The 13,355-nt window shown below is 39.8% G+C and overlaps 1 protein-coding gene across 5 annotated transcripts; it reads left to right on the forward strand.

The window, feature by feature from the left end:
- The first annotated feature begins 933 nt into the window (after positions 1–933).
- On the forward strand, positions 934–12,498 carry LOC117422624 (torsin-2A). Of its 5 annotated transcripts, none has more exons than XM_058987094.1 (5): positions 934–2,089; positions 3,476–3,630; positions 4,172–4,347; positions 6,462–6,589; positions 8,250–12,498. In XM_058987094.1, exons 1-5 carry the CDS (start codon positions 1,936–1,938, stop codon positions 8,492–8,494), a joined length of 858 nt encoding a protein of 285 aa, XP_058843077.1. In that variant the 5' UTR covers positions 934–1,935; the 3' UTR covers positions 8,495–12,498. The 5 variants fall into 5 exon arrangements, with proteins under 5 accessions (XP_058843077.1, XP_058843076.1, XP_033893719.3 ...); XM_058987093.1 differs by having other exon boundaries at positions 935–2,089; positions 3,476–3,744; XM_034037828.3 differs by having other exon boundaries at positions 936–2,089; positions 3,479–3,744.
- The last annotated feature ends 857 nt before the right edge of the window (positions 12,499–13,355 follow it).

The raw sequence follows: 13,355 nt of genomic DNA on the forward strand, positions 1-13,355 counted from the left end.
TCATGGTCTAGGACTCTTATACCTGTTGCACAGGAAGCACATTTATAACGTGGTGGCAAGATGAATGAATTTCCCCAGAGTCAAAGTGATAATAAAGTATAGAAAACAAAACAAACTCCAGCGAAACGATAAGACCATTCTCCCACAAGGTGACACAAACATGTTATTACTCCTTTAAAGTGAAGAAACACTGTGGAACACTATACCTTTTATCAGACCTACATTGGAAATGTATAAGCTTTCAAGACCTTCGCTCCCGTCGTCAGATAAAAGTGTATAACGTGCTAACAAAACCCAGCTGTGCTTATCCTGCAAGGGTTCAGGCTGATCAAACCTGGATTTCTACAGTTATTATAACATATGGTGATCATCATCAACCTTTGTCCCATGTGAGGAGTTAACCTTCCAACCACGGTGGTGATGTGATGGAGTAAAGGTCTGCTAGAAAGTGCAGTCTAGACTCTCAAAGTGCATTTTCTACAGCTGAGACCTTTTATAGTTCATTCCACCCAAACACTACCTGGCTGAGATAATGAAGATCTCTGCCCATTGAAAGCCATTGTAAACACGCTGGCGTGTCTCATGCCTACTCCTGGAACTTCTGTTAATCATTGACCTCAAAGTCCAAGCTAATTTCAGTACAATAGCCAGGATATTGAGGCAGTTACATCACACAGTTCTACTAAGAATTACCAATAGAAAAAGATAGAATAAGTATCATCAAATATCATTTTAGATTACTTTTGTTCGTGTACTATTTTATTGCAATCAATAGTGTATGTGTGCGTTTTGTTGCTGCAATACCGAGTCCATGTTTGCCCTTTACCTGGCTTTGAGCTGCTTTAAGCTTGTCCAGAGAATTCGAAGTGCCAGGATTGAACAGCCTTCCTCGTTCCATTCAAATCATGTGACAACGTGAACTTTGAATTCAGTCAGCCCACCTACTCTCTCTGTGTAATCGGAGTAGGTGAGGCTAGATAAGTTGGAAAGTGGGGCTCAAGGAACCCAGACCACTCACAATGAGGAACCGGGACATGTACATGTCTATGACATTTGAAACAGATGAATGAATGGAATGGCTAGGGGGCTGCCCACCACTCGGACCACTTATTGACTAATTACTGGATGGTCATGTGTAATGCATTTTACTCCCAAAAAATGTTTTTTCTGCCATGGCGACGTACAATTCTCGAACTCTCTCAGCTCGTTCTGGATATGCCTAATTATGCTTTACTTCACATTGTTTTCTGTATTTTAGTAGCGTTACAGAACGGGTCAGAAATGCATTAGAAGATGTGTCTGTAAGGACCTTTTTAAGTTCACATACCGGGTTTTTAAAGTTTTGTACCATTGGCATTTAGTTTTTTTCCTTGCGCTAAAACTTGAACTGGAGTAACTTGCCTATTGCACAGCTGGCTAAATAGCTTACGGTATTTCAAAACTGTTTTGTTGCATCATTTTATTGTTGCTATGAACTGTGGTGAACTGAATATAGCCTTATAGGACACTTCAGCTGAGAGTCTGCATGCTGGCTTAATAAAGTACGAGCTATATTAAGCAGGTTAGTTCGAGTGTTTAAATACATCACAACCGCAACCTATCCACGGGTGTTAAGTAAATTAATTCCCTTATGCAGTAGTTTTTCCTATTAATATTAGTATGGCTGAAAACACGTATTTATTTATTTTTGGTATTTTTTAAGTATACATTTAATAGAACAATGTCTGTATTTTTGTTAGGAATTAGCAAAATTGGATTTAGTACTGCCTCTTTAAAACTGCTCTATGCAGTGCTTTATGGGAGATAGTGTCCTTGAAAGAAACCAAATGCGCGTTCAGAACGCAAAGCGCGCCCCAAAGACTACAACTCCCAGTGCGCGGTATTTCTTACGGAATCTCTGTGTACAGTCATCCAGACCGCAGCGTTCTGCTTGACATGGAGGTGCTAGAGAAAATGACAGCGGTGTTTCTAGCATTGTCTGTTTTATTCTCGAACTCTCTCAGCTCAGTGGCTTCTGCTTTTAAGTTCAAGGCTGTTTATTGCACGATATCTAACAACTGCGACTGTGACTTCCACCCGGACCTTCAAGGTAAGTTGACAAACAAACTATAACCTACTAGTCCTACTTCTGTGTGTATATCTATCTATCTATCTATCTATATATATATATATATATATATATATATATATATATATATATATATATATATATATATACACACACACACACACACACACACAACATTAACCAATGGCGGATTTTGTTGGATTTTGACCATGGCAGTTGATTTCTCTGCTGCCAGTAGCTGCACAAAACTAAACTTAATATCTACCCACTCCCCTTTCTCTAAACTTACAATGAAACAGAAACCGTTCTCTTTCTTCTGCTCTGATGTTAAACTGCTGGCAGCAGTCTTTGTGGGGTTTCAATTCATACGGGCAGTATCCTTATTAAGAAGAACCATCTAAAAGACTACTGCCGGTAGATTCTCTGCTTATTCTAATCACTCCGATAACACATACCGTGCAATTTCATTTTCATTTATGGGCTTAGTCACTGTGTGTCTTTTTTTCTCTGTTGACTTTATAAATGTAAGAAACTTTATAAAGTACTAATTGAAGGTAAATCTAAAAGTGCAATAGGGGTGTTGATAAATTGAAATTCCATACTGTCATTGTAATCGAAGGTACTTTTGACCATCCTGCAGTGTAAAGGTGCACAGCCCTACAGTTATATATAAGCCAATGAGAACAAGTCATCTAATGGAGGCTAATGAACAAAGCCCTCGTTTATCCTCCAGGTAGCCTCCTTTTGATGCACATAGTTAGACAATGTAAACAAACTGGGCTGTCAACAGGTCTGCTTTTAGAAGAAGTACACACAGGATGTAGTCTGCAGGCACCCAAGTACTAGGCTGTTTTACTGTCATGTTTAACATGACTGTGGGACAGCGCAGCCTCAGTAATCATTTTTACTTTATAATTCACTTCAAATTATTATTATTTATTTCTTAGCCGATGCCCTTATCCAGGGCGACTTACAATTGTTACAAGATAGCACATTATTTTTACATACAATTACCCATTTATACAGTTGGGTTTTTACTGGAGCAGTCTAGGTAAAGTACCTTGCTCAAGGGTACAGCAGCAGTGTCCCCCATCTGGAACTGAACCCACAACCCTCCGGTCAAGAGTCCAGAGCCCTAACCACTACTCCACACTGGCAGTGTGTTTTTCCCTGGCACTAAGGCAGCTAATTTTGCAGCTGGCAGTAGCTACACACATTCTTAAAATAACTACCCTTTACCTTTTCTTTAAACTTTTGCCCAGTTAAAAAAAAAAAAAAAAGTTTCTCTTTCACCTGCCCTCATGATAAACTACTATCCGCAGTCTTTGAGGTTTCTTATAGACAGTGGAGTTTGTATTGGTATACAGAGAGATTTCTAGCTGAGTTGAGTGTAGCTGTCTGTGTCAGCAGGGCTGGAGTGGGAGCTGTACCGCAATGTGTACGGGCAGCACCTCGCTCAGGAGGCCGTGTCGGAGAGGCTGGCTGAGTTCATCAACGATGCGAGCCCGGAGAAGCCGCTGGTGCTGTCCTTCCATGGCTCCTCTGGCACAGGGAAGACCATGGTGAGCTGGCTGCTGGGGAGGTACCTGTACGGCTCAGCCATGATCATCCCCCACGTGCACCGGTTCATACCCACCCTGCACTTCCCTTACCCACACAGGGTGCCGCAATACAAGGTACTTCCTGGATGGAGCCTTTCTTTTAATACTAGAATTAGTTTCCCTTGCAAGTCAGTTTGAGTCGTTCCAGATTTCACTGAGAGCTTAGCTACAATGCAGAATGGCAATGGATTATTTTTCTGTGACACACTTAATGTCACATTACTGTGTATTATTGTTATATTTGAACTGTACAATGTGAAGTCTTTCCTAAAATAATAAATAAATCACTAAAAAAAAAAACATCTGATTACCGTATAGGAATATTGAAACTACCACTTTTATTAAACACTAGAAGAGTGAGCTTTAATTACTTCCCGTTATAGTATCTGGTCATTCCTCAGTTGTAGTGTAGAGCATAGTCCTCCTGCTGGAATGAGCAGATTGATCTGGACAGTCCCCACAGTTCTGTTAATGTAGCCGCTTGTACGTCTCTGCACTGCAGAAGGAGCTGAAGGCCTGGGTGGAGGGGAACCTCACGGCTTGTGCCCGCTCCGTGTTTGTCTTCGATGAGATGGATAAGATGCCCCCTGGTCTCATTGACGTCCTCGTCCCCTTCCTGGGGTCGTCCCACGTGGTCTACCAGACCAACTACCGCAAGGCTATCTACGTCTTCATCAGGTATGGCTTTGAGATAATGAAGTTCAATGCCATGTGCATTCATTCACTACATAGGTCTCAAATGTGCAGTTAAAGAAAATTTGCAAGCCTTGCTTTCAGATTGTCTGGCACTTTCTTGGTCATTCACCTGGAGGGTGAAATTGTCCCTAAACCTTTCAGGGCTTTCTTTCCTGTCAGTGGGCAACTGGCTAGTTCCCTTAATGACTGACCTGCTTTCAGCAGGGATGTTAATACGATTCCCTGGTTTTACTATGAGTTTACTAACACAACCCTACGCTTGTTAGTTACCTATACACTGTGGTTAGCTCGTAGTAGATCCTCAAATGGGCAAAACTCCTATGCAGGAGTAACATGCTTTGACCTAAAATACACTGCTGAGGTGAAAGGACCCAGGAAGTTCAAGTGTAGCAGACTTTCTAGAAGTCGAGGCAAGCAAACTGAGAACCTTCTTTAATCTAATGTAGTACCAGATACCTGTTTTAAAATTCAAATACATGTCTGCTGTGATATGAGTTTCTTTGGAAACTGCACATTTGAGACCTGGATAGTGAACAAACATGCATGACAGGTGAGATTGATGGAATTGTATTGTTAGAATCACTTTGAGGGGCTTCGCTTTGTTCTAGCTGCCTGCCATGTACGTATGTCAGCATCTGATCATTGCAATAAGAACCACCCTGAATGATTGCAAACATCTGAAAAAGAAAAGAACGAAGAACATTTAAAGCTAGTTCAGGTCACAAAACTGATATAGTTCTAGTTGAAAGCATCTACCAGTCTGTCAGTCTGTCACTTTTTTACATTGTATATAGTGGATATATGTAGGATAATGGATCTACTTTTTCATGTTACTGAAACCCCTTAATTTTGTGGAGGAAGAATGTCACTTTTGTTTACATCTTACCCTTTGAAAATAATGTCTGTACAAGATATAATTATTTTAATAGACTTTATTGAATAGAAATATATTTTTTTGCTGTTGAATGCCAAATGCAGCTATTTGTTCTTCTATATTGACACATTATAGAAAACCCCACAAATTTTATTAGTCATTCCAGATTCCATGCTATATGTTGACTTTATCTTCGCTTGGACTCTATAAGTATTTGCTACCCTGCTTGTACCCTTCAAGAAAGGGATGCAGCAGGCCCTTTATTTGCTCCCTTGTCATTTAGACACCCCTACAACACAGTGGAGAGCAAACAAAGATCTTCCTGAGACTCTTCAAGCACAAGTGTTGTATTGCAATCTAGCACCAAAATAAATATGTGCTTTCCATGTTAACCCTATACACAACCACAGTGGATGTGCATTGTTCTGTGTTTGCTTGATTTGTACAGTAGTTGTAATATCTTTGAAAGTCCCCTAGATGGTGCTCTTGGCTGGTGAAGTCTTGCAGATCCCAGTATTTTATCAAGAGCTGGCGATTGGCTGAGTAAAAAGCATTGTTTTTATTAGAACTCAATTCAACCCAATTCAAGGTTGAATTCATTCACATGGCTGTTTCTAGGCTGTTCTTGCCCTGCTAAATTATGGATTGTCAGCCTTTTTGGCTGTGGGTGGGGATTTTACCACCCCTTGTACTCCACTCAGATCCATTACTTATCCATATCCTGGTATCACTAAATAGATAATAATCTACTGTTTAAAGATTAAATGTAATGCGGTTTCATGGAATACAGAACAGATAATCAATCTCTCTTCAAAAACTAGGCAATGGATTTTAATAGGCAAGACGTCCCACAATGGCATTTACTACCAAAGCAAAACAACAGAGTGTTTCTGCAATGGTGACTGCAAGACAGGTATCGCACTGGACAGTGCTGGATCAGTCATTTCATTGGGGAAAGCAATAGACATCCCAGCCAGTTCTGCATTGGTTAAGTGGATAACATTCAGGGATGCCACTGCAATTGTACATCTTATTTAAATTGTGCTTTTTTTTGAAGAGGGGACTATTATGTATTCAGAGGAAGATATTTAGTGGCGTTAATGGGCAATAAACATTTGACCCTGTCACAAATTGTTGTATATGAATACTTCTAATACAGACCCAGTGATATGTAGACAGCATCTGATTGGGGGCTGGTTCGTGTTGATTCACCCTTTCTCAGCACCGCCGGTGAGGAGCAGATAAACCGATTGGCTCTGGAGGCGAGGCGGGCCGGCCGCGACCGGGAGGAAATCCGATTGGAGGAGCTAGAGGACGCCATTGCACAGGCAGTCTTCAACAAGAGCTGCAGTAAGACAACGTTCCCACTTGGACTGTGTACTAGAGACTAGAGCAGGGAGGGAACCCAGTTTAAAGGTGTAGAGCCCCTTACGTTTTTATATACATGTTTAAAGTACTTCTCGCTAACAAAATAGAGTTCCATCAATGTTCTCCACCATGCACCTCCATTCATTATGTAGGTCTCATTGTGCAGTTATTAAAGAAACATTTGTCATAACAAACCTGGGTCTTTTTCACCTGGAGGGTCCTCACCCCTTCACTGGCGTCTTTCCAGCCAGTAATCAGCTGGTGCCCTATCCACTGACATGCTTTCATCCAGTAACATGCTTTGACCCAAAAGTCACGGCTTAGTTGAAGTGACCAGGGATGTAAAGCAGTAAGAGACGTCCTGGAAGGCACAGCAAAGCAAGCTGAAAACTTTCTTTAACCTAGTAGAGTACCAGATATCTATTTGCTGCACATTTGAGATGTAGCAAAATTGGTAAGATTTATGTATTTTGTTTGCATCAACTATTTTAAGTTATCCGTTATTAAATATTAGGGCCAGATCTAAGTATTTGCATCTTTTTATTAAGAAACATTGTAACATTCAAAGTTTTATTTTACTGACTCAGTTTTAATCTCTGCCCCTTAGTGTTGTCTGTAAATTGTTAGCAGTGTAAAATCTCCTTGGCTTGTATTTTTGTTCTGCTCCCCTCCACTGTCAGGCTTGTAATAAACTATCTAATCCAGACACACTAGTGCTTCAGCTCTGCAAAGCCTACCCTCCAAGTCTGATTAATCTGCCTCTGGTTCCAGACTTGCCAATCCAGTTTCTGAATACATAAGTAGACAATTCCACTGTTAAAATTCATGTTTTGTAAGGAAATAACTGTATAAATATCCCAGCTGGAGCTGCATATTCCTGGCAACAAGGAGAGTTTAACATACATCCAGATAATCCAGTTCTAATGAAACGCTCTGAGGACAATCTTTAGCACAATGCATTGAGAGCAGAGTGGAACTTGAATCTTGGGGTATATGAAGGCAATTGACTGTATTTCACACGTACATTTGTATATCGTGGGTGTAGTTCATGGTAATTGACCCAATACAGATGTATTAGGAGGTTGGATGTGTTTGCAGGATGCTTCATCGCAGCAATACCATTGTGAGTTACCTAGATGGCGATCTTGGCTCACAATTTTCTTCTGAAGTTAGTCAGACCCCAGTATTGCTATACTTAAAACATAGAAATCATGTAGTAAGAATCAAAAGGTCCAATGAAGACTGAAGTCCATTTCTCCTGCCTCAGTGCAACACATTGATGGAAGTCCTTGTTTTTCTCTCTCCATTCACTTCCTGTGTTACAAGTAAAAGGATCCTACCTAACCGCACATGGTTACCTATGTGCCCCATAGATCGGGCTGCGGTAGGGTCCATTTCATGAAACACAGGAACCAAACTGTTTTGAAACTGAAGCAGAATCTTCTCTGAACTATCATTTAAACCTGTTTTTATACAGTACCTTTTATAATTGTTTAATTCTTCTAAGAATATTTTTGTGGAAAATAAGGCCCATAGTTGAGGACACCTTGTGAGAATGTTGCTCTGTTAAGAACATATTTTAGCGTTCCTGTGCTTTGAGTGGGCCGCTGGGCTGGGCTGTGACTCCTCTCTTGCCTTGCAGACGGGTTCTATCACTCGGAGATTATCCAGGAGAAGCTGGTCGACTGCTTTGTGCCCTTCCTGCCCCTGACTCGCCGTCACGTGGAGCGCTGCGTACGCCGTGAGCTGTGCCTGCGTGGGCAATGCCACCGTCATGACATCATCGAGGCAATCACGGGGGCCATGACCTTCTCCCCCGAGAGAGAGCGGCTCTTCTCACACAGCGGCTGCAAGACTGTACCCGCCAAGGTCAACTACTACCTCTGAGAGTCTGCAACAGCAACAAGAAGCTTGGAAGAACCTGAGAGCAGCAAAAGAGCCTTGTCCGTCCACTGGGCTTGCATTCCGGGATGAATTCAGTGCCTGTGAATGGTGGTCTCCAAATGGAGGGTAAAGCACAGTAATTTCAGCACACCAGCGTGCATCGCAGTTCAGTCCCCCCAGAATAGAGCCAGGGAATACTGTTATTGGTGCATAACAGCCTGTGAATCACTGAGCTGAAACTTTGCATGTAAACTGGAATTTGAAAGACAGTACCCCAGTCACAGAGTTTGGGGTCATGGTTTTGCCTCCCCATGTCAGCTGTGCTCTCCAGCAAAGCACAATTCTGCAAAATATTTGTTATGCTTTTATGACCCTATGATATACATTGTTAATCATCATTTATTACTGTTTTTCCGCACAATATTTGGCATGTTTAATAAAATCCCCAGCATATTTAATATTTAATATTTTTCATTGCAAATCTTTTTAACAAATAATTACCTTCGTTCTACTTTATACATAAAATATGATGATGACTTAAACATGCCAAATATGAACAAGTGCAGAAACAGTAATAAGTGATGATTAAGAACATATGTCTGACTAATAAAAAGAAAAAGCTAATTCAGAGGTCTAAAGTATTCCTTTAATAAAGTAGAACTACTAAGGCAATCGTGTTTGCTACAAAATAATCTTTGTAACCAACTGTGCCTGCAGATGTAGACATAATTAAAATGGTTAACTAGCTTTTTCTAAAATTGAAAAACGACTCTGCTTCACCTTTTCTAGATATGAAAACCCATGCAAAACAGTGCTTCTCTGGGATCTAATACAAAGGTAACATCATTTTGTATAGTGCCTTTTAAGACTGTCTTCTCAAAGGGGATTTATAGCTAATCAATAAGAATGGTAAAAATAACCTATATAAAACTACAGCCAATCAAAGCTGCTGCAAGAACAAACAAGTGAATGCTTCAGTATTAAATGTGTAATTCCTAAGGGTTTGAAGTCTATTTTAGTAGCCTGAGTACTATTTTAACTGCCGCAGAACCAGTTCATCAGCATTGACATCTTTATCAATGCAGAAATCATGCAACGCTGTGCGAGAATGCCACATGCAGACAGCCCTAGACATGTTTCATGTAAGTGGATGAGGAGCAGATGTGTTGCATTAAATGGATAACATTTTGTTAATAAATGGTTTGAAATAAATTATGTTAAGCTTTGCTCCTGAACCCAGTACTGTGAGAATATCACCTAACGGGAGCAAAGTGGTGGTTTTATTTTAAATTAAACTGCAAAATACTGTGGGTTATTTGATGATATTGATGGGTGTACACTGTACTGTGCTTCCACATTATAAAGCAGTATGGCTAGTGTAATGCCCCATAATGCCATTACACTAGCACTTGTATTATCGTTCTTAGGCGGAACACAGATTGCACAGTCTCTTACCTATAGCTCCAGACTAGAGAGCTATATAAAGGAGGAGCACTTTATTTTGGTTTCAGTAGAAAGTCCCCCTATTGCTCACAATGTACAGTAGCAAGGGAATGGTTGTATTTTAATACTTGCTTGTAACACATTGCTACTTCATAAAGTATATCCAGTCATATCCAGTGTGTCTGTGGAGGATTATTGTCAACATGCCCCGACAGGATGTACAATGCATATAAACTTACTGAATGGTCAGGGGGAAGTGAAATAGGGTATGGAATCTAATTTAGTCGTAGGGTTACAGCTGTTTTTAATGCAGCATTAAAACTAGTTATTTGAAACTCTTGTGAGCGCTTTAGAATTGCAATCTACTCGGCTTGATTTGCATGGGTGCGTTATGGAAAAATTAAGGTTAATACAACTCCTGTTAGGGTTTTGCCAGCAGGTGGTGCAGTTGTCTTATAGAGGCACATGTGCATTAGGTATGAGGCGATGTTTGATGTCTCAAATCCAGGGGGTACCTCCTGCTTTTATAATTCAAATATAGATATTTGGTTCTGTAGTATATTAAATGTAAATTCATATTTAGAAATATATTTTACATATAGCCCTGACGTGTTATATCAAGTGTGTATCTATCTATCTATCTATCTCTATCTATCTATCTATCTATCTATCTATCTATCTATCTATCTATCTATCTATTTCAGATTGATGCTTCCTTTTTTTCATTTTACACTGGGCTGTAGAGTGACAGGGATAGAAATGTGCAGGGATGGAAATGAGATGCATAATGCATAGCAGTTTCACCCATTCTGGGTTTTACTAGGAGCTAGATTAGCCCCAGTGTTTAGGTAACAAGCTCAGGAGTGTCTTATTAAACCAGGAACTGCTATGCAATAGGAGTCTTATTTCCATCCCTGTTGTGCAGCCCAGTGGTTAGTGGACTGGGAAGCAGTGTGGAAATATATTTTATTTTATATTAAGTTATATTGATACATTTTATAAGATTTGTAATGTAATTCCCACTTTTAATGTATGCATATGCTTTTTATGCAATTAATAAGCATTGTTGCATGACCATTGGTGTATGCATTAATATGTGTGTGTGTGTGTGTGTGTGTGTGTATGTATTTAGTACACACACATTGTATGTGGATTTGAATGTGTGCTTTTGTGTTTTATAAGACCGTGGAATGTAAGCTTCCCAAACAATGAAACCCAGAACAAAAAAAGATGTGTCCGGTTGTCATTATCAATGTGAGGCTATCTCTCTCAGCTCTGAGTGGGCTCTCTGTGTGCCTGTTGGTTTGTGCGTGTCTCTGTGTGGCAGAGAGGAGAGGGCCAGGCAGCTGTGGTGCCAGCTGTGTGCCAGTCTGTGAGATCACCCTTGTTTGGGGGGAGGGGTCCTTCAATGATATTTGTTCGTCCGTAACATTTATTCTGTACCATTTGAAGGAGACGGTTAAAAGTGCTGTAATAATTATAGATTTACCAGCTCATAAACGCCATTCATAAACAAGTTCTTGTTAGCATTCACATCATTATCACAGATCTTTATTGTGCTCTTTTTGTGTGTTTTTTCTTTCATTTTAATTGGGACTATGCAGCTTCACATTGTTAAAAATGAAAGTTTAGACTTCCTTTTTCCTGGTACCATAACACTTCCTGTGACCAATGTGCCATGTGACAAAGTAAGTAAAAGTGTACCAGGAAACAGTTTAAATTTTACAAAACTATAAAGTGGCTCTTGATTTAAAAAAATAAAAAATCATATCCACAATTTAAACAAAAAATTGTCCATTGGTCAATGAGGTCATTGATTCCGAAGCCTTGGTTATCATTCTTCATTATCATGAAGAATAAGGAATTACCTCAAAACATGCATTTTACATATGCTATGTGATATGTGCATACGTTTCTGGAAATTTGAATTCCAGCAAGTTCCAGGCTTAATGGAGCACTTGCCATACTATCTTATTCAAAGCAAAATCATGCGAGACTATGGGAGAAAAGAACATTTTACACATGAAGAGCAGTTGTATTGCGTTTAAAAATGTTGGTATAAACCATTTAAAACCTTTTTTTTAATATAAATATGGTGAAAATTGTTTGTATACAAAAATTCAGGTGGAACATGCATTAGAACTCAGTATTTCAGTCCTCCACTTGGATCTGCGAGTATAGCCCAGAATACCATGTTACATGATGGTTGTTGGTTTAATTCACAACCCAAATACTATGGCGATACTTTGTCATTTTTATACTGAAAATAACTATTAAAAGCATATGATGGCTTAGTTAAAATGACTTACACAGAATAAAGAAAAGTTTAGTCAACATTAAAGATATTTTTTGTCGAAATAGGGTGTTTTTTCTTTTGTTATAACTGGGTCCTTTTTATGAAATGCACTAAAACATACCTATTGTATTGGAAGTCCTGTCATTCTTATAGCTTGTGTTAGTGTCCTGGACAATAGTATTGTAGTGTTTCTGTTTAGGCTTTTGTGTTTTGTAGCTTTTTAAAAATCTGTACAGATGTCCTATTTAAATAAACTGCACCTTTTTAATTATGTTTCAACTGAGTGATGAATTCTACGCTTTAGTTAAGTCTGACCATGCTGATTTAGAAATGAGAAAGATTGTTTCCATCTGAATATCATTGAACACTATAATTTACAAGAAAGATCATTAAAAGAGAAAATACTTTTCTCCAATAGAAATACATCACTGCTTCCTGTAGAAACTTCACCTAGTTTCCTAATAATTTGTTTAAATAAAAGCTGCAGCGCCCTGTTGCAAGTGATTTTTACTCACATACATTGCAAAGTCAATAATACAATTAACTTACAAGCAAGTCAAATACATAACGTAAAGCATACCTTCAACTATGGATGCAGAAAAAATACACAAAACAAAATCCTGACACAGCATGATTCACACTTGTGTGGCTGTCTTCTTAGCTGAAACAAGCTCGTGAAAGCTGGCTGCTGTGTGAACTCTAAACTCCTAAACTCTGTTACCATCCCCCTCACACCTTCTATTATTGCTACCGTTTAACTGCAGTTTTAATTAAAACACAATTCTCCGACGACGAGCAAGTGGCTCTATCGGATAGGGGGGCTTCCTGCGTGCCGTTCTGTCGGCCGTGGCTTTGGGGGCCCGGCTAATCCTTTATTTTCATTGAGTTTAACCCGGGCAGTGCCCCCGGGGTCGGACGCTCACTGATCTTGCCTTGACACCCTATTACCACATGAATGGACGCCTGCAAAGGGCAGCGGCGCTGTACGCTCCATCCCGACAGAAGGCAAGAGATTTGCAATTCAAAAAGCGCTCAAGAAAACACTCACGCCAGGCTAGGAGAGAGGGAGAGGAATGCGCTTGAAAAAGACGGGGAGAAAGGAAGGAGGGGGTTGAAGGATAGTGA

Source organism: Acipenser ruthenus, chromosome 15, assembly GCF_902713425.1.
Source record: "Acipenser ruthenus chromosome 15, fAciRut3.2 maternal haplotype, whole genome shotgun sequence".
Taxonomy (NCBI): Eukaryota; Metazoa; Chordata; class Actinopteri; order Acipenseriformes; family Acipenseridae; genus Acipenser; species Acipenser ruthenus.